Source organism: Corvus kubaryi, unplaced genomic scaffold, assembly GCF_017639235.1.
Source record: "Corvus kubaryi isolate FWS band 111438036 unplaced genomic scaffold, C.kubaryi_AGA036_p1.0 37386, whole genome shotgun sequence".
NCBI classification, from domain to species: domain Eukaryota; kingdom Metazoa; phylum Chordata; class Aves; order Passeriformes; family Corvidae; genus Corvus; species Corvus kubaryi.
Window position 1 is genome coordinate 147,391 of NW_024581128.1, and position 25,114 is coordinate 172,504.

General features: G+C 48.2%; 1 protein-coding gene across 7 annotated transcripts in view; it reads right to left on the bottom strand.

Moving 5' to 3' along the window:
• Positions 1 to 383: 383 nt before the first annotated feature.
• Positions 384 to 25,114, bottom strand: part of ARHGEF33 (Rho guanine nucleotide exchange factor 33) — a 30,755-nt gene continuing 6,024 nt past the window's right edge. For 2 of the 7 annotated variants that reach the window (XM_042036754.1, XM_042036753.1), the window contains exons 2-16: positions 21,776 to 21,825; positions 17,301 to 17,404; positions 16,212 to 16,376; positions 14,467 to 14,588; positions 13,484 to 13,626; positions 12,865 to 12,924; positions 12,047 to 12,262; positions 11,284 to 11,413; positions 10,482 to 10,614; positions 9,642 to 9,725; positions 8,771 to 8,854; positions 7,898 to 8,046; positions 6,857 to 7,042; positions 4,405 to 5,158; positions 384 to 2,807 (exon numbers count right to left, since the gene is read on the bottom strand). In XM_042036754.1, coding sequence (XP_041892688.1) covers positions 2,670 to 2,807; positions 4,405 to 5,158; positions 6,857 to 7,042; positions 7,898 to 8,046; positions 8,771 to 8,854; positions 9,642 to 9,725; positions 10,482 to 10,614; positions 11,284 to 11,413; positions 12,047 to 12,262; positions 12,865 to 12,924; positions 13,484 to 13,626; positions 14,467 to 14,588; positions 16,212 to 16,376; positions 17,301 to 17,327 — 2,391 coding nt within the window. In that variant the 5' untranslated portion in view covers positions 17,328 to 17,404; positions 21,776 to 21,825 and the 3' untranslated portion in view covers positions 384 to 2,669. Of the gene's footprint in view, positions 2,808 to 4,404; positions 5,159 to 6,856; positions 7,043 to 7,897; positions 8,047 to 8,770; positions 8,855 to 9,641; positions 9,726 to 10,481; positions 10,615 to 11,283; positions 11,414 to 12,046; positions 12,263 to 12,864; positions 12,925 to 13,483; positions 13,627 to 14,466; positions 14,589 to 16,211; positions 16,377 to 17,300; positions 17,405 to 21,775; positions 21,826 to 25,114 lie in introns of those variants that run through there. The other 5 variants (XM_042036751.1, XM_042036752.1, XM_042036756.1 and 2 more) reach the window with 5 other exon arrangements.

The following is a 25,114-nucleotide window of genomic DNA, read 5'->3' on the forward strand; positions in this document are numbered from 1 at the left end:
GTTTCTTCTTTTAATGGATGCAGCCTTCTGGCTGATTCAGTGCAAGAGGCAACAGCGTTATTTAAAGGCAGCATTTATTTGGCACAGGAAGAAAAATAATCCAGAGTACACATGTACATTAAAGATGGATTTGAAATGGATCCTGGAACAGGTTATGTGTGTGTGGTGCTGAGCATCATTCATTCATATTATTTACATTTGCAGATTCTGAGCAGGTACAAGGACATCTCAAGTGATAAGTATAGGCCTGAAAGTAAGAACTCAGAATCGAAAAATAACCATCAGTTCTGACTGTGCCTTAAATCATTAAATAGCAGCTGAAATCCACATGCATTTTACAAGCAAGGGTCTGCCACTTTGGAAGGATTTCCTCACCCCGGAGATGTTAGCAGGTAGGTTTATTTTCCTTTGTCCTGTTTCTGTCCTGGCATCTGCCTGGCAAATATGAAAAGCAGGTTTGTTCTATGAAGGATAAAAGTGTCATTACATACATGAGACCAAAACCACAAGCATCAGAGCCCTTGACAGCATCAGTGCATTACAGTGGACGCTTGTCCATAATGATACAACTCTGGTTCCAAGGACAAACAAATATTTCTGTCGGTGGCTGATTCCTGGGCAGAACAAACAGGTTTTGCTGATGCTTCAGTTACAAGGATCTGGCTCTTCCTACATAATTTCTATCCTGGCCCTGCGCAATCTGACTAAAAGCTGCCAAGTCCTAGGAATTGTCTTGTGATTCAGTGGCTGGTCGGCATGGGGCAGTCCTGACTGGAAAGGGCCAGGGAATTTTTACTTTTATGAGGATGTGAGGGAAAGGGAAGGAGATGGAAGGGGTTTGGGGTTTTTGCCATTAGAAGCCTTACATTAAAAAAAATCTCCCCAGAGTAGTTTCCAAAATCTAGGGGAGGAAAGTATGATACTTCTTTCCTTTTTGTAAGGAGGAGAAGTGAATTTTTGTTTCATTAAAATCTATGGGAGAGGCACCAACTAAAACATTTTAATCTGTGGTTTTGCTTGGTCACATTCTTGAAATGTTGGGAAAACCTTGATTGCACTAAAGAAGGGGTTTTGTCTGTATGGATAGCCCTTTTCACACACACCTTTTTCCCTCCAGCAGAGGAAAAGCAGGCGGTAGATGCAGGTCAGTCGACACTGGAGAGCTCTGGGCCCTGTATCTGCAGTGAGACTGGCCACTGCATCCAAAGACACCTGTTCTGGGCCTCCCCTGTCCTGCTGCCATGGCCAGGAGAGCCATGCAGCGTGGTGGGTGCTCTTCTCTTGGCCCCAAATTCAGCCACCCTTGCACTGATGCGGGGAGTTCCAAGCCCCCAGTCTCACAGTATTTCCCCCAAGGCATTGCTGTTGGCCCCATGGAGACAGTTCACAACTTCTTAAGGTGAAGCTGTCCTTCAGACAGACCAGTGTCCCAGGCTTGTCAAAACGAGGTGATAAAACCAGAGTTGCTCTTGAAACTGCCCTCAGAACATCCCAGCTTCAGGTAACACCAGAGCTCACCAGTACTGCACTGGTCACACCACTGTGCCAGTGGTGCTCTTGCAGCTGGTGTGTGACATGGGTGTCACAGCAGAGCTTCTCTCAGTCTTCTGCAGAGATCAGAGTTACTGAGGGTTTGTCATGTCCAGGAGGGGTGGCCTGTTTGTGGCCTCCTTGATCTGTGCTTGCACAAGAAGGAGGGCTGTGAACATGGTGCACCATCAACTTTCCTGTGCTGGTGCCTCAATTTTCAGCTGGAAGAACCATTCCAATGGAACCATGCACGTGATGGGGCTTGTGAGGGTGTCAGGCCAAACAGCTGGCAAAGTGTATTCCAGGTGTGTTACAGACCAGGAATCAGGACACTCTTGGGCACTACCAGTGTCTGCATTGATCCACACTGGGAATAAGGTTGAGAAGCGTCTGTCTCTTGTGGCAGGCCCTGGGCCCAGCCTGCATCACCTGCCTGGAGACAAAGGTGATTCTGAGAGCAGAAGCAGTGATTCCTACAGCAGCAGGCAATTCAGGAAACAGCATTCACATAAAAGGTGAAATAGGATTTCAGGGAGTGAGAGAAGTCCAAAAGAAAGGATGTCGCTGATTAAGCAGTGCAGGTGCTTCAGCTGATGCTTCTTCGACCTTCTCAAACCACCTGGGTAATGCGAGGTGGCCTCCCGGTAGACATCTTTGATGGTGGTTTTTTGGAAAGTAGAGGAAAGAAGGGAATTTTAGACTTCTGGCCAGGATGCCAGGGCTGCAAAGGTAACCCTTCTATTGTGGGTGAGCCCAAATAAGACCTGCCTTGAGTTTAGAAGAGCAAAGATGTATGGCAAATCAAGCAGTTTTGGGGGATGAGGGGGAGGAGAAGATAGTGGGATTCGGCCAAAGCTTTCCAAAACTGAGGGAAGTTCAGTCAGATAGGAATGAAAGCTAGCAAGTTCCTGTGCTTATTGGACCTGCTGGTTGAGCTCCACTGCAACCCAAGGCCTGGCCCTGCCCTGTGCTAGAAAGAGCAGGATGCATTTGTAAGGCAGTTGTGAGTCTCCTCTCCCCCACCCTCCACCCTCTGTGTTAGTGAGGGGGATCCTGGGGCCTTGCTGTCTGTCTCCACCCTCGGGGACCTGGGGAAGCACTGCTGTGCTTTGGCTGTGGCCTGCCTTTCTTGGGGCTGCTTATTTCTTTTTGAAGAGCTTGCGGAAGGAGCTCCGGAACCCCCCCTTGGGCTCGTGCCGCGGGTTGTGGTCGCTGAAGGATGTTTGCTCATTGTCATCCTTCTGGCAGAACCTGGTGTTGTCTTCTGCATGGAGCTCCTAAAAGGGAAAAGACAATTTAACCAGCATTTGCAACCTCACATTCTTGTTCCCTTCTCTCTATTTCTCTCTCTGTGCTAGGAGGGACCTGGTGGGTGAGGAGGTGCTGACAAGGCTGGGAAACAACACTGGTACCTCTGCAGAGAGCTTGTTGCTGGCTCTAAGGCTGAGGCAGTGACAGAGGAGTAGGAGGATAAGCATTGTTAGAGGGAACTGGAGCCTTTCTTGCTAAACTTTTTGTTTAGGGGAAGCTCACTAGCTTCTTTTGCCACTGAGGGAGCAAGGCAGCTTGGGCAGTTGGAAGAACTTCCCACCCTCTCCTTTCTCCCCTAGGGCAGGGAGGCATCAGGCTTCTTGAGCTGTGATAAGGTGTGAAAGACTTCTGCTGGCTCTGCTGCTGCATGGTTTCATATCTGTGGGGCAGAAGGCTTCATTGGCACACACACCTTGTGGTAAATGTGCCACTAAAAGATCTTTCCCTCTTTCAGGAGAGTGCCAAGCTCCTCTCAGCCAGACTCTGGACAAGACCCTTTTCTCCAATTCTGCCCACCACTGCCATGGTGATGTCCTTTGCTCCGTGGGGGAGAACATGTCCTGCATTTCTGGACAAGCTCCACATCTGCACCCTGCTGTGGGCCATAGCTCTGTGCAGGTGAGTGCCAAAGAGCTCACAGGCCCCTTTCTCTGGGGTGGCTGTGTTCCACCTCTGGGGTGGCTGTTGACTCTTCTCCCTCTGCCTCATCTCCCCTGTTCAGCCATCCACCACCTCCTTTACTCACTAGGCCTTTTACTTTCTTCTCTTTTGAAGTTTCCTTGCTGCCTTTTCAGTCAGGCTGTCAGAACCTACCTCCCATCATCATCTGCATCTACAGCCTCCTATCTGAGCATCTCACAGCACCCTTGGCCTCTACCTCCTTGGCTGTGACAGCCCAAAGTTGACTCTGTGAACTATAGAAACATTGCTCCTGCAGGACCTGGTGTCCCTGAAGGGTTAGAGTGCTGTTTGCCATGTCCCATCTGAGAGACGCAGTTAATGGGCTCTGACTGTTCTCACACAGACTTTGGCATGGGTCTGTACAATCCAGGCAACAAATACAGGTGAAACAAAACCTCTGTACCAGATCCTTGCTGGTGTAAATGGGCTGAGCTTGGCCAAGTCATGCTGGTTTATACTGGCATGACTTACCCAGCACTCCTCACAGCAGGTGGAAAGGCACCTGTTCAACTGGGTGCCAACCACAGCACTAATTTTGAACAGCTTTGTGTAAACTTTGTGACCTGCTCAGAGCATGAACCTGGGGGGGAAGCTCAGTGACAGGTGGAGACAAACAAGAGGCTACCTTGTCTCAAGGGTGTGCTACCTTGTCTCAAGCCAGCTGTGCACCTCAACCCTGTGCTTGTCCCTGGGGAAGATGTGTGTGAAAAGGAGCTATCTTGTCCCTCCCTTGGGCATGTACATGCAGCTGAGGACTTGGAATGTGTGGGCTTGAAAGCTGTTTTGGCGTGTTCTACTCTAACTGTATCTCAGATCTTTCTCCTGCTGCTGCTGCACCACCACGAGCCTTTTTTTTTTCTCCTCCTATTTAAGCCTCCTTACTTCCAAAAAGCTCGGTTTTTCACCCGCTCCTCTCTGTGGGGGGAAGTAGCTCCTTTGGGAGCTTCGAGATGAAGCTGAGATCAAGTGAGGCTGAACATTCCTGTCCTGCTTCTGCTGCAGACGGCTCCCACTGCTGCTCCGTGTGCTGTAGAGTCTGGTGCTCACGCCCTCCGCGCTCCGCGGCAGCTCCTTCAGGGACCTGCTCAGCTGCTTCCCTTTGCTGTGGAACATCTCACGCTTGTAGGTGCTGCTGCTCACGGGAGTGCAGCTCTTAGGCAGTGGCTGCAAGGCATGGTCTGTCCTCTCGGGTTCTGAGGTGAAGTTCACAGGCCTAAGGAAGCAAATATCCAAGCTGGACTCGGAAGAGGCTGGGGAGCAGTTCTCAAAGAGAGCGAGGTTTTGGAAGGTGTCATCTTCGTAGGGGCCTGGCATGGTGAAAACCTCCCCAGGGTAGTCAAACTCTTCGTAGCTTGGTGCAAAGTTCCTTGCATCCTGCAGCAGCTCCACAGAGGTTCTGATGGCTCTCTCCGTGTTCCCCACGGCGTCAGCCGGTGGCGCTTCGTACTCCATTTCAGGGATGGATTGCAAGGGGGCTGTCAAGGCCTTGAGTTCCTGCTCTGTCAACTGAGAGGAGGCAAGGATGTTCTCTGGCCTCTCGTGTTTTCTGCTTTCCATGTCCCAGTCAGGGGGCTTTACAGCCTGGATGTTCTCCATCACCGTTGGCTGGGGTTTCTTCATCTGTGGCATCAAATGCCTTAAAAATAAACAAAACAAAACAAAACAACAGACGGAAGTGGAATACTAAAGGATGACAGAGACAGCATGACAAGTCCCCCCCCCCACCCCTTCACTCCCCCAGCCCTATTGTGTTCATTTTATGGCCAAAAGGTATTCTCCTGCCTTGGAGAACAGTAACAGAGGTATCACTTACAGAAATTGCCTGGCTGGTTAGGAGGACCAAACTTGGAAAGACAGAACTGCTTATCCAGTAGCTTTGGCTGACTTTGGTACTCTACAGCATGAAATGAATAGAAACTGAGATGAGAAGCCAACTGCTCCATCTCTCTCCTGTTCATCTGCATTTTGGATTTTAACTTTTCGTCTCTCTCTGTAATGTAGGAGCTATGCCTCACTTTCCTGTGGTCTGGTTGTCTTTTCAGGTGGATAAGGTGGATACCTTTTGGGTAGGGTGACTTTGTCCCCAGAATGTGTCAGGAGTGCTTGGAGGGCTCCTACCCTCCCTGTGTTCCAGCTGAGTCTTCAGTTCAGGGTGGTTGTGGGGGTGGTGCCAGCTGAGGCTACCAAGATGTGTGCCTGGAGCATCCTATCTGTGAGAGGAGGGAGATTGTCTTGGGCAGCCTGGGGAGAAGGAGGCCAAGGACTGATCTGTAACACTACTAACAGAGGGGGACTGGGAATGACGAAGCCAAACTCTTGTTAGTATCAAATGAGATAAAAAAGCACAATAGCCACAAACTGCTGGCATAAGAATAAAGTTAAGTCTAGTGTGCTTCTCTGATCATCATCTCATTTGGCACCTGTCAGGCTGGAAATGGCTAAGGGGGAACCATACAAGGAGTGGCTGAGGTCACTTGGTCTGTTCATCCTGGAGGAGACTGAGGGGAGACCCCATCGCAGTCTGCAGCTTCCTCATGAGGTAAAAGCAGAGGGGCAGGCACTGATCTCTTCTCTCTGGTGACCAGTGACAGGACCCGAGGGAATGGCTGGAATTGTGTCAGGGGAGGCTGAGGTTGGATATCAGGAAAAGGTTCTTCACCCAGAGGGTGCTTGGGCACTGGAACAGGCTCCCCAGGGCAGTGGTCACAGCACCAAGCCTGACAGGGCTGAAGAGGTGTTCAGACAATGCTCTCAGGCACATGGTGTGACCCTTGAGGATGGCCCTGTGCAGGGCCAGGAGTTGGACTCGATGATCCTTGTGGATCCTTTCCAACTCAGTATATTTTGCGATTCTGTGAAGATTGCCAGGTGCTACCAGTAGCCCTGCCTGTCTTGAATTAGTCTTGTGTGGTTTTGAACCCATTTTGTACTTGTGTCTAGTGATAGTGAATCACATCACTCAATTATGTGCTGTGTGGAAAAGTTTTTTTTTTTTCCCTACTCTGAGACCTTGGTCCTGTTTCCCAGCTCTTGTAATGTTGACAGTGAATAATGCAGAGTGTTACTGTGCACACCACTGTCAGGCCTAAACAAATGCATGTCCTCCCTAACATACCATTAAGGCAGCCCTGGGTAGAGCTCTGAAACATTTCCTCCTGGTAAACCACATTGTAGGGGATAGCAGGATGGAGCCAGCCCTTCATCTCTCTATCCATATACAGGGAATGGTTTTGGAAATGACAGCCTGTAGCTGCCTGGTGTCACTGGCATGGTGTGTGTGAGGAGAGAGTATTCAGCCTACTTTGAAAGCTGCCCATGAGGACAACAGGCTTACGGGGTGGTTGTGCCAGAGGAAGGTGCTGCTGGGAATGACTGTATGGCCTCTTCAGTGTGGATCCCACTGTCCCGCATGGATGCTGCACTGGGTGTTGGAGAAACCTCCTGGCTTGTACACTGGGAGGTGAGACCTTTGTACAGCTTCACCAGGGACGACCTGAGGGAGGAGAAATCCATCGTCGGGCTAAGAAATAAGGCAGGGAATGAGCACGAGCGTGTAGAATCACAGAAAACAGGACTGGGAGGGACCTTAATATTCCCGTTCACCTCTGCCCACCCCAAGGAAGAGCCTGTTCCACCTAGTCTGTTCCATTCAGCAGGGCATCCTGCTTTCTGTGGTGTTCTTAATGCCTCTCCCCATAGCAGTCCCTCCCCAGCAGTCTGCTCCAGCCCTTCACCACCCTCCATACTCGGAAGCTTCCCTTGAAATTTGATCTTGTCCTACACCCCAGGTAAGTCATCACAAGGAGCAAAGGCAACCAGATTCTGATGTTAGTAACAAGCCTTGATTTGAAGGAATTGTTCTGAACTGCAACTTGAGAATCTACATTCAGGGTAATTTCTGTCACAGTTCATCTCAAACAGGTTATGGGAGGCTTTTGTTTCTCCCACCTCCTTCCCCAGTAAAATATGATAAGACCATTCTTTTGGAGTCTCAGCCCATAAGGGAAACAGTCCTCAGCTTCACCAGGGCCTGGAGCTGCCAGAGCTAAATCCCTGTCTGTTTTCCCACTGGGGAGTGACTTTGCCACCAGCTTAAAGAATCAAGCCACATGAAACATGCAGCTGCTATGTTTAGAAGGATTTAGAAGTGATCTTTCTTTCACTCTCAGAGTTAGGCAGAAGGACCCACCCCAAATCTGACCTCAGTTGGAGGGCAAATGCCAACAGTGGTTCTTCTCCAGCATTCAGATGCAAAGGGCTTTATTTCAACAGAGCAATATGCCTGTTGATCTTGCCTGGACCCAAACCCCGTGTTTGCCAGGCTTCCCCCACACCTCCCTTCCCTGGTGACAGAATGAGCTGATGTTGTGCTTACTTCTTCAGCTTTTTCCTCTTCTGTATCAGCAGGTCTTCGTTGCATTGGAAGAGGAGGCTATAGTGGGAGATGAAAACCCGGAGGCGCTGCACACACACCAGCAGCAGGTAATAGTCAGGGTGCTCTTGCTCCGTGAACTTCAGGACATTCTGAGGCACAGAGGAGAGCAGGCTGTTTGGAGGCTGTCCTGACCCTTTCTGGGGAGAAGGCACTATTGGAACCATGGATTAGGGCTCTGGAGTGCTCATGGCACTGCCCTGGGGCAGCTTTTCTAGGCAGCATGAGTTTCTGAGGGACTTGGATGGGGCCTGCCTCCCACTAGTCCAGTGCAAATGCACAAGGAACCACTGTAAATGTAATCATGGGATGTGTGGGTGATGCACTGGTTGAGTTTAGCTTTGGATGAATAAACCAATGTTTTGATTTTATAGGGCTTGCTTTCTGTGTATTTGCCTTGTCTGAAATGTTTCACTACGATTCAGATAAGCCTTCTGTGAACCAGAACTCTTTTTATCAGCCACCTCTCTGTAGGGCAGGTTGTTGGGCCCTAGGAGCCCTCTCAGGTGTATCACATCTCTGGCCTCCTGTTTTCCCAGAGCAGCAGGCAGCAGAGCCTTTGGCTTCCCAGGAGACAAAAGCTGTTTCTGTCAGGTCAAATGGAGAAACTGGCAAATATAAGCAAGCCTCATGTGAAAAAGAGGAAACTTAAGCTATTGTTATCTGGCTTTCCCTTTCAAAGTTTTTTGTTCTTCAAAGAACCCACTGGGTTTGCCAGAAGCCCTGTACCTGTACAGGCCCAAATACCAACTCTGAGTTAAAAGTCGCCTGATGTGATAAGAGTTCAACAAGACAGTTTCCATCCTGGGGCCCTACCTGTAGATGAATAAGGTATTCAGGGATTCGCTGGACTATATGAAAGAACAGAATGTAGAGATCAGACTTGATTTCTTCTTCTACCTGAAATAGAGAAAGCGACTTAAGAGTCTTTTCCACCCATAAAACACATCTGCTTCCAGGTAGTTCCGTGCTTTAATGAGTAGCTATGCTGTAAGGAGTTACAACAGTTCACAGGGGCACACCAGGCATTTAGGTTGGGGATTATCTACTAGGGACACTCAGCCTAATTAAGTAGGTTAAGTGTGTTGAAAGTGCACTAGTTAAGTTTCAGTGAAACCCCAAGAAGATGCTGTTGTTCAGAATGAAGTTCTTAGTGTAGGCTCAGATGAACTGAACAAAATGAGATTGACTTCTAAATTAAAAAATCTTGGAAGCAAGCAAATGTGGCCTGGTTATTGCACTTTAAACTACCTTTATATTTAACTTTCCTAGTTTAAACCCAGAATCAAGGGTGTGAGACCAAATGCCTGAAGCTGAAAGTGAAGACTCTTCTCTATAAAGGACTTACAGCCTCACTCGATCTCTGTTTGGATGACTCCTCCATTTTCCAGGAGACAGTGCCAGGAAAAAGTCTGGATAGCATGTGCATAGGTAAGCTTTTGGGAGGTTTAATCTGAGATGTTGTTTCATGGCACAGCAGAAAAACAGCTTTGGTTTCAAACAGTGAGGAAGGTGTTAAAGCTGCTTTTTGTAAGTGCCTGTCAGCCACGGCAACCTCCAGGAAACTGGCGTTTGGCAACAGAACAAGTGGATTGGCAGGAGAGTCCTATCATGGGCAGGCATAAGAGGAAGAGATCCAGGCTTGCATGTTGCCATTACATGCCTGGGAAGCAGGCAGGAAGTTTACCTCCTTCAGGATCACCACGTGGATCAGAGAGATGCATTCTGGCAGGTCCCTCAGGTAAGCAACGTAGTAGTCCAGAAAATTATTCTTAAGAAAGGGAAAGAGAAAAGAGCCAAGAAACTTAACAGGGATTTTTGGTCACAGAGTCAGCCAAACTGCTGATTCCCCACCGTCGCTGCTGGAAGGTCACCAGAGCAGCAGTGTGTGCTGTGTGACTCCTTCTGGGCTTGGAACTTCTCAGGAAAGTCTGTTTTACAGAATGTGTTCTGCTGTTGAGCAGAGTGTATAAAGCTTTACAGCAGGTGGGGAGGGGTAGAGAGGCTGGGCAGCAAGAAGCTTTTCTTGTGTAAGACTTAAAATTTATAAAGTGTCAGATGAGTTTTTACACATCCTTGCTGCTCACCAGGGCAACAGAAGTGGGTGCAACACACCATGTGTGATAAGAGGCCTGCCCACCTGCTTATCAGAACTGTGAACAAGGTGTATTGGGGCAGGGGAGCATCAGAAACACTCTCTTTTCACACCCTCACTGGAAATACAGCCATTCAAGCTGTCAAGGCTCAGGTGTGGCTCCTGCAAGCAGGTCTGGGTCTCATGTACTGGTTATAGAGCTGTGCTATGAGGCTGCCTGCCCACAGATGGGTCTGGCATGTGGAGTCCGTGAACAACAAAGGGACTGCCATGCCCCAGGACTGTGCTCCAAGAGGGCTTGCTGGAAGGCCTTACCCTTCAGGCCACAGCTGCACAGCCCAACCCCTCTCTTGCAAGGTGTTTTGGCCCACCTATGCCTCAACAAAACATCATGAATCATGACAGAAGATTCTGGAGAGGTCTTTAACATACCTCATCATTTGTCAGCTTCAGGAAGATGTCTCCTAGGATCCCTTGTCGTGGCCAGCTCAGGACTCGCTCCTGGAGAGCGTGCAGTAAATCCACGTGCTGCTGGACCAGGAACCGCAAAGAGTTGGGGAAAAAACTGAAGGGAGACCAGATCAGACTGGTTATACAGAGCAAAACCTCATCCCTAACAAGTGAATACTGCTAGGTGGGCATTCCTGTGTGGTCAGCACAGCCTTGCACATGTATTATTAACTCCTGTGGCTGGAGCACTGGCTGCATCGGGGGGTCTTTTTGGCTGCAAGTATCCTCTCCAGCTGGCTATTAATAAAGTGTTTTGAAGGCTTCTTAGGCTGGCTTTGCAATGCATTGAGTAGCTGAGCAGAATTAGCAGCACTAAAAAGCCCCAGGCAGTGCTACTGTGGCTGATTATGCAGGACCATGGTCCTGAACCATCCCACTGAGAGCCTGGAGGAGAGCTCCCCAGCTTTCTGTGTTGTCCCATTTGTCAGGCCCTTTCAGGAGACAATCCACTGATGCAGAGCTGGTCAAAATGTGCTACTGCCTTTCTGCCACTTCACATTGATTTCACCCAGAATCAGAATGAAGATGGTGGACAAGATGCAAGGGACAGGCAGGAAAGTCTTTAATGACTGCAAAAACCTTCCAGTGCCTCCAGTTTTCAACTAGAAATAAACCAAGTGTTCAAAGATCTCTGTGTGGATGAAAGAAAAGTGTGTGAGGAGATAATGCAGAAATAATATTGACTGAAGAAAACTCCCCAAAAGACAGAGAGCACATCAAATACCTTCTCTCTTTGGTGCTTCTTTTCACATCTGGCCCTTGCAGTGTGGCCTTGATCTTCAGGATTAGGGACAGGTTGATGACATACTTCCTTTCTGACTCCAGCAGCTCCAAAGCGATGTTCTGCCTTTTGGCTTCCAGAAGATAATGGTTAAGTTTAAAAATAAGAAAATACTGACCTCAGGGACAGCTGCATGTTAGACTGGTGAACTGACAGTGAACCATGAAAGGAGAAACTTGTTTAACAGTGATATCAATGTCTCATCTTTTTGTGTCTTCTTTCCCCAAAATGTAAAACCCCATCCTGATCCTAGAGCATGCCCCAGACATGACTAGAGCCACAGTTTGCTAAGAAAGCTCTAAAGCAAATGTGTTTTTCCTATGAATACTGAATTTTTCTAAGAATAACAAAACAAGCAGTAAAAGGCAAAACAACTCATATCAGGGTTTCCCATCCTGAAGAATCCCTGCAGAATGAGAAGTTGTATTTTTCACCCACTTAAGTAACTACACTGCTGCAATCCCTTCAGTACTCTGAACCTGACAGGTCTTGAGAAGGAGAAGGGCTGGGTACAGAGTGGTCCTGTCAGTCACACAGCCCAACAAATACAAAGGCCAGAGGTCTTGGAGTGTGAGGCCCTGAGAGATTCCCCTCTAGCAGGAGAAACTGGTCTGTGTCTCCCTCCATGGATGCTGAGCACCAGCCAGCTCACACCAGGCATGGATACAGCTTTGAGCCTCTCTAGCCAGAGTTTTCTACTCCTTACCAGCCAAAGAGGGTTCACATATTATGTTGTCTGCTGAGCTGTATCTGCTCTGGCCCATGTCTTTCCCTCTCTCCGGTTGCTCTTTGGAAATGTACTCATCTCCCCAGTCCTTGGTGTCCTTGGGCTGCTTCCATACTGTTGATGGCAAATGCATTTTTGACTGCCCCTCTGTTGCCAGGGGAGGCTTGAGGCTGTCATCTGTCTCTATGCCTGCTCCTGCAATGACAAACAGGTCTATGGACTCTGACATCTCAGCTGACTGATTATGCTGCAGCAGGCAGTTAAGCTGTGTTTCCATCCATTTGAAGCACTGGAAGGTGGATTTGGAGTATTCCTTGTGCTTCACAAGGGCTGTAGCCTTGTAGAGTTAATTTACAAAGGAAGGGTAGTTGGTGAGCTCTTCAGCAGAACAAGGTTTGCACTCTTCCAGCATTTATTTTCAGGCCAAATAAGATCCAAAGTTAGACATAGGTTAGAGAAGAAGAAAGACCATCTCTTCCCAAGGGGGAAAAATGGTGCTCTCGCTATTCTTTGTCACATCAGGAAGCATCAATTCTTCCTTTCTGCAAAAGCACTTAGAATCTGAGAAAGCAAAGCAGAAAGGCTTTCTCTGCCAAATCCTTGGCATTGACCATCAAGGACACTTCAGGGACACAGGTTTGCCCTCACATCTCAACTGAAGTATGAAAATGGAGATACATGACAGACTGAAAGACATCCCTGTGAAATGCCTTCCCTGAAAGCATTTTTTCAGTGCAGTAAAGCAAGCACTCTCTTTGAATCGTTGTCCTGTCTTGTGATGTTTGATATTTTCTTACCTGGGCCTGCTATGACTTTCACACCTCCTTCTCCCATGGGCATGATCCTGGTGTCAGACACTGTTGAAAAACAAAGGGAACTTTAACAGGAGAAGACAACTGTAGAGCAGGCTGCTTCCTGCCAAGCCCTGTCAGTAGGGTTAAATCCTCCAGTCTTTCACAGTTTTGCTAGGAAATCTGATCTCTGCCTTTGCTGACATTTAAAATGAATATATTTTTAATATCTTCCTATCTGAACAGCAAGAGAGTGACAGACCAGCTTAGACCCCCAAACTTAGTTATAGAATGAAAGGCTCTGGTCCATCACCTTTTCTTTGATTCCAACTTTCAAGTGTTTTCCTCATCAAGGTGTGTTCCTCCTTCCTGTGCCCCACTCCCTCACACAGAAACAAACCCAGGACTTTTATCAAGAGCCCCCATTTGGTTCTGTATCTGTGCCAGTGGCACTACAAGAACGAAGATCCAGCCTGCATCCCTCTCCTTGGAGGAGGCAAGAAATGGCTGTTGACACAATGTTTGCAAAGCAGATACTTCCCAAACCCAAGTCGCCCTAGTGAGCTTTTCCTGACTTTTTTTCCTGAGGGAGGAAGGCACTGCATTTGCCTGTTCTGTTTCCTACCTTTTTCGTAAGTCACGTTGTGTAAAAGACTCGTAAAATCTTCACTCATCAGCACAGGTTCTGGGAGGTTGATGGATCGAAATGGGCTGCCCTGGAGAGGTGTTGGCACTGTCTGTGACCCGTGATCATCCTTCTGTGCTCTTCTGTACAAGCACAAAGAAGGAGGTGGTTGGGAAGTCTGAATGCTACAGTTGAAGCTCCTACACTACATTTGTGGCCAATACTGTCAGAAATAGGACAACTCTAGCAGAGACTTTGATGGAATTGGCAGTTCATGAACAATGTTCTGGAAATAACTTCCACTGGCTATAGGAGAAGGTTATTTCAGATCAATTCTTTTGCAGAGCATGTTTCATCTAATTAAATAGCTTAATTAGCTGAGGGGCTAGCCTAGATTTGCAAAGTGTTTGCATCAAGGCAGCTGTATAGATTCATGAGCAAAACTCTGTTTTCAGAAGGAGGCTAATTAGGACCAAGCTAGACAACCATCTGCTTCATCACAGCATCAGTGTGGCCCAGCAGTGTGCAAACATTCTCTGGCTCTGCTCAAAGAAGAACAGGCTGGTGACAGGAAAACAGAGCATGACTGCACCATCAGGAGCCCACTGAGTCCTGCAAGCAAGGAAGGGGACATTGCAGTGCTGTTGTCTGAATGGTGGGGGCTTCTGACTTTCAACAGTGTTACTTCCCCAACATGCTTTTAGTGGGTCTGTGTGTTCCACCAGGCCCTGGTTTTCCAGGGAGCTGCTGGGGGCTGTTTTGTTGTTGGAATCACACTGAGGTGCTAGCATTTTTCTTCTGTCTTTGCTCTGTGGGGTGTGTGTCTAAAAGCCCAGGGTGAACTGAAGCATTTCTGGTCATAATCAGGGTTGATACACATGTCCAGCCAGGAGAACAGTTAAGAAATTATGCTATACAGAAATGAACAAAATGGACACCACTGCTAATTAGCATTTTCAGCACCTTGGAGTTTGGGCCCTTACTTAGCTTTCATCTTCCGTGATTCCCGGCGCTTCTCTTGCTGCAGCTGCTCAATTTTCTGTTGCATTTCCTCCTGCTTGGCACTGATTTCTTCAATCATTGACTTTGCATCGCTGAGCTCCTCCTGAGAAACAGGCAAAAGCACAGCATTCCCAGGGTGCCCATCAGGCTTTCGTGGCACAGCTCTGAATGCTGGCTGGTGTGCACTAAAGGTAGCTTCAGGGTGCTCTGGGGAGTGGCTCTGTGATCAGACACTCTTCCTTTGCAAGTCCAGGATGTGTCACATGTGCCATGCACAACATGGCATGCCATGGTGATCCTTAATTCTACAGGCAACTCACCCGAGCCAGCGTGGTGCCACATGCTCAAGGCACTGATGGGAGATCAGAGACTCAGAGCTTCATCCACTACCAGCTGAAAGCACTGGGAGGACTCCTGCCCTTAATGGCATTTGGAGGTGGACCTTAGGGATCACATTTCCCTCTGCAGTTTTCCAGCATGTGTATTCACATGTTGCACTTGGTTCAGATCCCAGTGTGAGCACTCACATGCATAAGATTTTGCCAATCAGGCCTTGGATCTGCCCTTTTAGCCTGGTTTCCTAAGGAAATGAGGCCCTCCATATCCTCCCTGTCCATCCTCCCTCAGGCACTTTCAGACAAGCCTTACTCAGATGTAGAGCTCTGATGCATGAAGTTCCTGCAGGTTTCATAAACGTGAGCAGCAGGGTTGAGGAGAAATACTCAAGAGTTTCATGTAAACCAAGGGATTTCCCCCAAGCAAGGAGGTGGCTTCACTGGGAGCTCAGCATTTGAATAGCCAACATGGGCATGGGGCAGAGGAAGAGCAGCCTTTGCCCCTTCTGTTGCTTGCATAATTCTTTGCATCTGTATTTTAAATCTCTTTTCCCCTACGACAATATCCTGGATAACCCTGTGTCTGGTTGCTCTGAGACCTCTTCCATGATGCCCTCACCCTGTTTGTCTCCCTTGCTCATCTGGCACCAGGGGCTCCTTTTGCCTGGTGCCATCTGTCTCCCTGTCACAGGGTTAGTAATGGGCTTTTCCAGTAAGCAGCCCTCTTTAACTTCACAAGGTATTATTGACTCAGCAAAACCCCATGGGGAAAGTTTGCAATAAAAACAATAAAAGAGTTCCTCTGCCTGCCTCGTCACAGGCAGTCATCCAGTTTCTGCATGGAGACGCTGGCTGGACCAAAGTGTGCATCAAGCCTTCTTGCTAGGCTGTCTCTCTAGCCCTTTGTCTTTATCCTCTTGGGCCAGATCAAACCAGGCAGCATTTCCTCCCAGCCATGTGGAAATGCGACTTCAAAAGGCTTTAGGGTTTTGTGTTAATTTGCTGCTCCCCAGTGGCTCTGGTTCCTGCAGGAAACGCAGGAGACCTGACCCAGGAGAGGTGCAGGACAGTGGCCCAGCAGTAGCCCCTGAACAGGCCATAAACCCATGGCATGTGCAGCCCAGAGCAAGGGCTGCTTGTGCCCAGGTTAGCTCCCAGCACTGCCTCATGGCCAGTCAAGAAGGCTCAATAGGCCAGAGTATGGGTTACTTTCGGGCTGGAGCAGTCAGGGGAGACCCAAAGCCAAAGGAAGTATCCCAGGTGTATCCAAAACAATTGCCTGCTCCTTTTCTTTGCAAACAGGAAGTATTGATGGAGGCAGGGAAATGCTTCCCTCTGCCACACAAGCTCACATGGAATGTATGCAGCCTTCCCACAGGTCACACTCCTACCTTGAACGTGTTGAGGGAATTCTTCATCTCAGCCACCTTCTCTTCCATGGCACAGCGGCAGCTCTTGACCTTCTCTTCCAGGGCATACTCTCCATGCTGGATCCGTGACAGCTCCTGCATTGCTTCTGTGAAACCCGCCTTCAGCTCAGAGGCTAATGCCTGCAACTACAGCAACCACAAACACAGTGGGTTCAGTCCCTCCTCCCAGGCTCAGGTGTTTGTGTCCCCGAGGGTCTCTCAGCTGGCACAAAGGCTGCATGTAACCCATCCTGTAAGGTGCTGTCCTCTTTCTCCTCCTCCTTTCATGGCTGGGAAACATGGGGAGAGGTTTGGCCCCTGCTGCAGCCTCAGTACAGAGTAGGAGGCGTTTGTCTTGGGCAATCAATGCGCCCCTTTTTTAGACTTTTTTAAAAAACTTTTTCGAGTTTTTCCAGGCTCCCTGGCAGTTTGCAGCCTGTCAGCCTGTAGTAGGAGGACAGCCTGAAACATGCCAAGAAGGCTTGCAATAACAGCAGCCAGATTATTAATCTCCAAAGCAGCTGAGGAATCAAGAAAGTGTCTGGTTTTGAGCAAGTCCTCCTCCCACATGTGCTCGTGGGGCTGGCACTTTGCCCACACAGGTCTAACCCCTCACTCTCCAAGGGCTGTGGAGAAGCTCTGTCCTTTGTCATGGGCCCTTTCCATGGAAGGAGGCAGCTCTAACTTGTGCTGGAGAGGGAACAGGAAGTTTTCCCCTGGCATACAGTGATGCTGTGCCCACTCTTTTTCTTTTTCTGTCCCTAGATGCCCTGGTGCTGCTTGAAGAGCTCACCACCTAAGCTGGAGACAGCCAGTGATAGCCAGGTGAAGCAGGAGATGGACTGGGGCAAGCCAGGCTGGCAGAGCAAGCAGACAAGGCAGGTGTGGAGGTGGGCAGTGAGGGGGGATCAGCGACTGGCAGAGGGCTAAGCAGGGAATACCCTCTTGGGAGCAGCTCGGGCTGGTGACCCTGAACTCTGCCCCCAGCGCTGTGAGCGAGGCGCTCGTCCCGCCTGCACAAAGCCCACAGCGAGCTCGCGGCCCAAGGCGCTTCAGTACAGAGGTTTTTACCTTTACAACAGAAATTCGGCCTAACATCTGGTTATAAACTGAGTCCAAAACGGGAGCACTGGTGGTAAGCGGAGAGCCACCCCGGGAACTCAGGCGCTTGAGTCCTGCAAATGGAGCAGAGATGGCTTCCGATACCTCGGGGCAATGGCATGCACCAGCCTCCTCTGGTGGACACTGGCAGTGTCTTTACAGAGGATGTCTGCCTGCCATCCCCACTCCTACCCCAGCGCTCACCCCACAGCCCCCACTCTGATCTGGCTGGACACACATTTCCAGAGTGCCTGGGTAGGAGGAGTGGGACTGACAGGAACCACAGGCACTAGGACAGGGTAGATGGGAGCAGGAGGCTGAGGACATCTTCCCTCATCAAGATGACAACCCTGAGTCCCCAAGCCAGCTGGAGCTCCAGACCCCTTGGCTCAACCCTTTCCCCCACCCCTCCTGGCCACATTGTCACCCTGACCTGTGAGTGTAGCCTGAAGGGTCAGAGGGGCTGCTTACGGCAGACAGTGACCACACTGCTTCTGATACCTCAGCCCAGATGGTCGTGGCATCATCAGACATCCTAACATATGTGCCTGGAGAAGGGGGAGGGAGGGTTATAAAGTACTGCGACTGTGCAAAATGATAATATTCCCATCCCTGCTCACGGGTGCTTGACACACTTCCCCCTGAGCTGACGTGGTACCAAGGCACAGTCTGTCTGCCAGGCTGCATCAGGGCTGGGCATCACACACTGCCCTCCAGGTAAAAAGGGTTGATTCATCAGATCTGTCCCTTCCAACTGGAATGTGCTATTCCATTCTCTCCTATGCTATCCATTTTAGAGATCTGCTTCATGATGGAGATATCACAGCCCCAAGTCCTGCTAGCAGTGGAGCAGTCCTGGAGCTGGTCCTGGAGATAACAATATCTGGGGAGAATAAGCCCAAAATCTGCCCACAAGCATGGCCATCTCCTCCTTGGATGCTTCCAGAAAGGGGATAAACTACACAGATCCTTTGAAGGGTATGGGGATGGGAATCATTGCTGATCTTGAGGTTTCAGACTAAGAACTTGCAAGGCATCAGCAAAAATGGACCATTGCAGAGACTTTGGTCTCCACGTGCACTGAAATGCTCTATGAAAGCAGAGTTCAGACAACAAAAAGAAAGATTTGGATTAGAGGCTGGACAAAATATCCTCTGCATCTAAGAGCAGACAGTGTTATTTTGGGATTTGCTGCTGACCAATCTCTGCTTTTGCAGTGACAGTGCTAGCTTAGTTTCTTTGTGTGTCCATCTCAGTGCTCCAGAGCCTGGCCTGAGTCTGTCCTGCCCCATATATCCTTCCTCAGCCCCATGCAGCTTGCAGTGGCTATTTCAGACACTGAAATGCATCCTTGTGTTGCTGCTTGATGGATGAATGCAGCCAGAAACACCAACCAGCCACAGGGCTCGGATGATTGAACAAGAAGTGCTGAAACCCTGAGCAGGTAAAGGTTAGCATAGAAAGGAAATACATTCTTGTTGCATTGGATGCAGGGTTGATCCAAAATCAAGTGAAGTGGTGCAGGAACAGCATGTTATCTTTAAAGTCTTGCCAAGCATAGTGTAGCTATGGATTTTAGTTTGAGCTCATTTCTAAAAGCAAGCTTTAGAAAACCATCCTTTAAATCCCATAAGCTGTTAAAACAGATGGAAGCCATTGAAGTATCAGGACCTGCCCATGTCTTGCCCAAGTGACAGGGCTCTGTCTGCACAGGGATGGCTTATGCCTACAGGACCAGAGAGGTACTTCACAGGTTTGTGACCCTCTGAAGACAACTCTGTGTTTCTAAAGTTTCTAAGTGCAACACATACCAAAAAAGACAGATTTTATAATACAGCAACAGTTAAACTGTAATGTGTTGCCCTGGCTCACTTATTCATGAGAGTAAAGATATACCTTAACACTTAAGTTGTGGAATTTAAGAAAGAACAACTTAAACTGAGCTAATGCCTAGAGCATAAATGAATCTGCACAGTCATAGGGAGTCCTTAGAACCTGTCCAAGAACTATTCAAAAAAGGGATTTAGGTACCTAAATAATTTAGTACCAGATGCAGATTTCAGTGCCTGTCTGCCTTTGGAGTGGGGCCCTCAAACCCAAAAAAGCAAAGCAGTGAGGCATCCAGTGCCATGTGCCTATGGTAGGTTATGTCTTTCTTGGGTCCCACGACTCCCATTTCACCTGCTGCCCTGATGTTTTTCAGCTCTGTGTGGAAAAACCATGCTGTTCACAAAGGGTGCACAGGACTGGTGCTGCTTCCCGGATCAGAGGCAGCAAAACTGCAGTCTCCCCCATCTCTTGGCGGGTGTCAGCAATCTGAGACATTTGTAAAAGATAACGACTGTTCTTGCAGCCTAAATTTTGTTCAGGCTTTGAGGCAGCCTAGGGAAGATGGTTGCGGCCAGCAGATGGAGATGGTTTATGGAAGGAAGGAGTGGGATGGAAAGAGGGCAGCAGAGCCTTGGTGAGCTAGGTCACTGCCCTGGCTGCCACTAAAAGGATGAGAGGGAGCCCTTGCTTTCCTGAGGACTTGTGTCCCCACAGGTTTCCCCCAGCACTGACCAGGCTGTCCAGGCCTCTGTCTCCACAGGGATGGCCATTTGCATCTGCCACCCTTGGCGGCTGCCTAAGTCCTTATACTAGGACAGGACCTGCTGTCTGGGACCTTGAGCTGAAGCCTGTTAAGACCAGTAGAAAACAGGCTCATGATAAAGGAATACTGCACAGAACAATTCTGCTATTACAAATATATCCTTGAAAAGAGTAAAACCACCTGTGGCCATGAAGTACTGTCTGTGTTACTTCCCCCAGCTTATCTACTGTCCATTATTTTGCACATATATTGGGGCTGGTCTGAAGAAGTAAATAGACATTGCGTCTCTCAGAAGAGGGCTGCCTGAGGACACTGCTTGAAACCAATCTGGCACAAAGTCCAGTGTTTGCCACAAGCCCTGGATCTGATTTTTCTGAGTTGCATGATGCATGCTTTTACCAGGAAACAACTAATTTTTAGAACAGTTACTAACTCCTGTATTTAAGGGCGGCATTTCTACAGCCAAGCATTAGGAAGGCTTGCAGTGCCTCGTAGCAGGAAAGCAGCAGAGCTGCAGTGATTTACAGTGGTAAAGAACCTGTCCCTAGGAGTATATCCAGCATATATATTCCTAGGCAAGGATGGTAGGAATACAGTCAGAGCAGCAGAGTAAGTACACAAGAGAACAATGAAGGTACTTAAAGGGGGCTGCAAGTACTTATCAGCCCTTGTTCCACATCTGTGCAGTCCCTTTTGGTAACTGCATTGTCCATAGTGCCTTTGCTGAAGCAGAAGGGAAGAGCCAGCAGGTGACTGACATTTAAGGATTCATTAAGGTACCCACGTGTCAGCTGGAAAGCAACATGTGTGCATGGTGTTTCCAGCACACGGTGCCACATGCATGTTGGATCCACTGTGCTGGGCCCTTCAGCAACCCAGCCACAGCTCCTGCTTGGAGCTGCCTGCATGGGAAAAGAGGAGGAGACAAGAGAAGTGCTGGGTAGTTCATGGAAAGCAGTGCCTTCTCCACTTGCCATGGTGCACTTGCAAGCCATTATGGACATTAGTTTTGCAATGGTGACAAGGGAGGTCTCAAATAGTCTGGATTTCCACTTCAGGGGTATGTTTCCTCTTTCAGATTACAGTTCCATATTGAACCAGACCAGGGATTAAAGTGCTTAAAACGCTGTCGCATTTCCTGCAGACTGGAAATGCGTAGGAAACATCACTGTGGAAAGGCTGAAACTGCATCTTACAGAAGGGATACTCCCTGGGCTGTGGTAATAGACAACCTTACAGCATCTGTGGCATCCAATTGCAGCAAGAATGTCAGCCCAAAGACAGGCTGCAGAGCTCAGGAGGAACTGATCACCAGGGTTTCCAAGCTTCTGGCTGGGAGGCCACACAAAGACATGCAGAAAGACTCACACTCTGGCTGGTCTGGATTATCAGGCAAGAGCACCCCATGGTCTGAAGAGCTGGGAGGCTGCCAGGATAACCCAAAGCCCCACAGAAGACACCCCTGCCCCATGTCAGTCAACAGATCCTTGCTCCTGGGACAGTTCATCAGGTTTGCTGAAAGCTCATCAAAGCTCAGTCATTAAATCTCCCTCCAGCCCAGTGAATTGACATTCTCTAATTGGTGCTAATGATGTCAGTTGCTTAATTAGATGAGCTCACAAATCATCTATCTAAATACAACTGGTTGTAAGAGAAATTTTACTGAAAGGTCTTTTAAGATGAGGCCCAAGATGTGTGATATTTATCCATGCAGTGTGCACATTTTGGTTGCCTTGTTCCTTGTAAATGCCTACATTTTTCCTTCAGCTTAATTTAGCTTTTTAACTACTGTTTATATATTAGTAACTCTTTAAACTCTTGGAGTTATTTAGGGCATTTTTCTCATCTTTACCTGGGAAATCTGTGTTGCAGGGGTACTCACGGGCACACTTTCAGTCCCTCCTGTGGGAATAAAGAACTTCAGTCAATTAAAATGACTTATAATGGCTGCTATAAATAACTGGAGCAGAGGGTTTGAAGTCCCTCTTGAGGAACAAATCAGTTTTAAAGGACTCAAGTCTCACTTTAGGAGGTCTGAACACCGTATCATTTGTAAAATAAACTGCAATTATAAAATAGGAATGACTCACCTAAATTCAGATGTTAAATTCACCTTATTTGCTGTCCTGTGTCTGGCCAGAGTTGATCCATGCAAGGAAGTGAGAAAATTTGTATGTGCAATTAGGATTAAATTGCTCCCTGTGAAGTTTAGTTCTGTGTACCAGCCTTAGGTAACAGATTTTTTTTTGTCCTAAAGCATTACTGATCTGTTTCTCTACTGAAACAGTCAATTTTATCCTCTACTATATCTGTACATATTTCTATTATCTCCACAAAAGGCAAAATACCTTATCTGTATATTTTAAGTTATATTTTGTCACAATGCAGTCCGAGCAGTAATCATGACTTTTCTAACCCCACAAAATTACACCTTTTCATTGGTTTCGTCATTCCTGGGGGTTTGTGGTATGGTGATCCCACTGGATCTTCTACAGCTTAACATTTCTGAAACAGACTTAGCTCATGGAGGAAATGATATTATTTTGCAGAAGTATTTTGGACACTATTTCTAGGCATTAATCCTAGAATCATGGAATCATTTGAGTTGGAAGGGACCTTTTTAAGGTCATGTAGTCCAACTGTCTTGTGCAGAAACCTTCAGCTGTCCAACAGAAATCATTGCTGGTTGTGCTGCCATTACACTTTGAGGGAATTGCAGTCCAATGGCCATCATTTTATTCCCTCCATCAGGCTCCCTGGCTGGACCTCACTCCCAGAAAACACCATGCTACTCTGTTCCTTGTCTGGATTGCCTCCTCTTGGGAATGCCACTTCATGAGATGGGTTTCCTCTTGCCTCCAAGGATTTGCCTCACTCATCTCTGCTGTTAAGTCACAGACATGGCCAGTAACCCCATGCCCAACTCCAGGAGAAGCCAAGCTCCTTCTTTCCATGCTGGCTGCAGATGCTCGGTGCCTTTCCAACCCGGGCCTTTAGGACCACAGAAATTCAATCCTGTAGAGGCTGGAAAAGCATGCAGGGAGGACTCTGCACAGTCAGACAGCGGAAAGTTGAAGCCTGGAAGTCAGAGCTATACAAGGCATAGCTCCATTCTGATTTCTTTACCCCTGAGGGGGAATGTGGGTTACCAGCAAGGACGCCTATGAAATGGCCCTGTTCTGGTCTCTAGGATTTGTCCTGATTCAGAGGAACTTGAGCAAATTCCCTGATGACTTGCAGAAGAGAGAGGCAGAGAGGCTGTGTGCTCCTCTCTGCCCATGTGCCATTTCCTGCCTGTGCTAGTGGCTCTCTCAGCTGTGGGGTTGGGTAGCTGGGTTAGACACTGACCCTCTGGGGAATACCCTCTCATGCTTCCTCCTAGGGAAAACAAGAAGCAGCAGGCTGACTGGGAGAAGTAACTGTGACTCCAAACTGCCAGATGTTTGGGGTCAGAGCTCATCAGCCAGCCTGCACCAAGTCCCAAATTTCAACTTTTAAATTACAGGTGGTTTTCATCTTCAGCTTTGGCCCTTCTGTGCCTTTTGTTTCAGATTTTCTCTGCAACCGCAAGATTTAGAAACCGACCACTGGCCTGAAGCTTTCTCATGATGCCTGGAGCCGAGGCTTGAAAAGACAGCCTGTGTGTACAGTGACCCTCCTGAATCACGGAAACTGAGGCCCATGCCTGTCCTGTTGGGCTCTTGCTGTGGGATAGTAAGGACTGACCCAAAAAGAGCAAGAGGACGTGTTTCTGAATTAATAGTACAACACAAACCCAGTGCTGGCAGGACAAGGAGATGCTGTTTTTACAACATGGGTGGGTGTATTGAATGCTGAGCTGTGTGAAGGACTGGAGGTGTCAGGTAGAAGCATAACAGAACAAGGAAGAGCCTCCTCACATTTTCTTTGGGTGTCTTTCAATCTGATATATAACACAGAGGGCCTGACCGATGTCCTGCAAAAGTCTGTAGGGATCTTTCATGTGGATTTGATTGCAGATCAGTCTGTAATGTCCTTGGATATACTCACAGCAAGGAACTGCTCTTGAGCAAGACCAGAACTGGGGAGAGGATCACTGCTACTGTGACTTTACCTCCCACCTTTGCCATGAGCACTCTCTGAATGTACCCAGTCAAAACCCAGATCCTTTCTATAAAGTTGCTGCAAAGAGCTGAAGCAGAGGAGGCTCCTCTCAGTCTCACTGTGGGAAACAAGGGAGTTTGTGGTAATCTCCCAATTTCTGCAGTGAACATCTACAGCCTATGAGGGCATACCAATTAATTGGAAAAAATCCCTGAGTTAATTTCCTTTTCAGCCTGCTGTAGTGTAAGGGCCTAGGTACACAGACCTAATTTCATTAAATTAGAATAATCATAATAATAATAGGGAAATTAACTTTTCTGTTAACTATGCCATGAATAGTGGCACCACCAAGCATCTTTTAAGAAGGAAAGAGGTGGTCCAGTCTCTCTCCTGAGCTGACAGCTGTGGACGCTCCTACAGCTTCTCCCCCTGCTCATAGTTTCAAGAGTTCCTCACCATATGGACACAGTGTCTCTGAGGTGGCAAGGCAGAGCACAGTGCAAGTGGTTTGGGGTGGAAAGCAAGTACCACATTCCTCTGAAAGAAGTCAGTAACCACTAAAACCCTGGATTTGAGCTTTGCAGACTTTCTAGAAGTGCAGCGAGCCTTAGCAAGGACTGATTGCATGCAAGCAATGTGGCCTGGATACATCTTGGTGCTTGCAAGACTGGGACAGGTGCAGATATCTGGGTTGTGACACTGACACGAACAAGAACCCCTCACTACAAAGCACATGGGGGAGAGAAGCAGATCCTCGTCACAGCACCCTCACGTAAAACACAGCTTTGGACAGTTAGAAGTCTCTACATCCTAAGGCAGAAGTGGGGCACAAGAGGCAAGAAAAGGAATGACTTCCCACAGTGGACGTCACATATGTTACAGGAGTATTTTCCAGAGAGGAGAGGGAGATGGTTCTAAAATAAGAGATAAAAATGTCAACCCCCAGATATTTCTAAGAAACTGAAAGTACTGAACATTTGCCCACAGCTGCCATGCCATGGCTGAGAGGTGCTCTCAGGGGGCTGGCTGCTGGCCAGCAGACAGGTCCTATGAGAGCACATTTCTCCCTTGCTGTCTTTCATACTAGCAAGAACTGAAATAAGAGGAT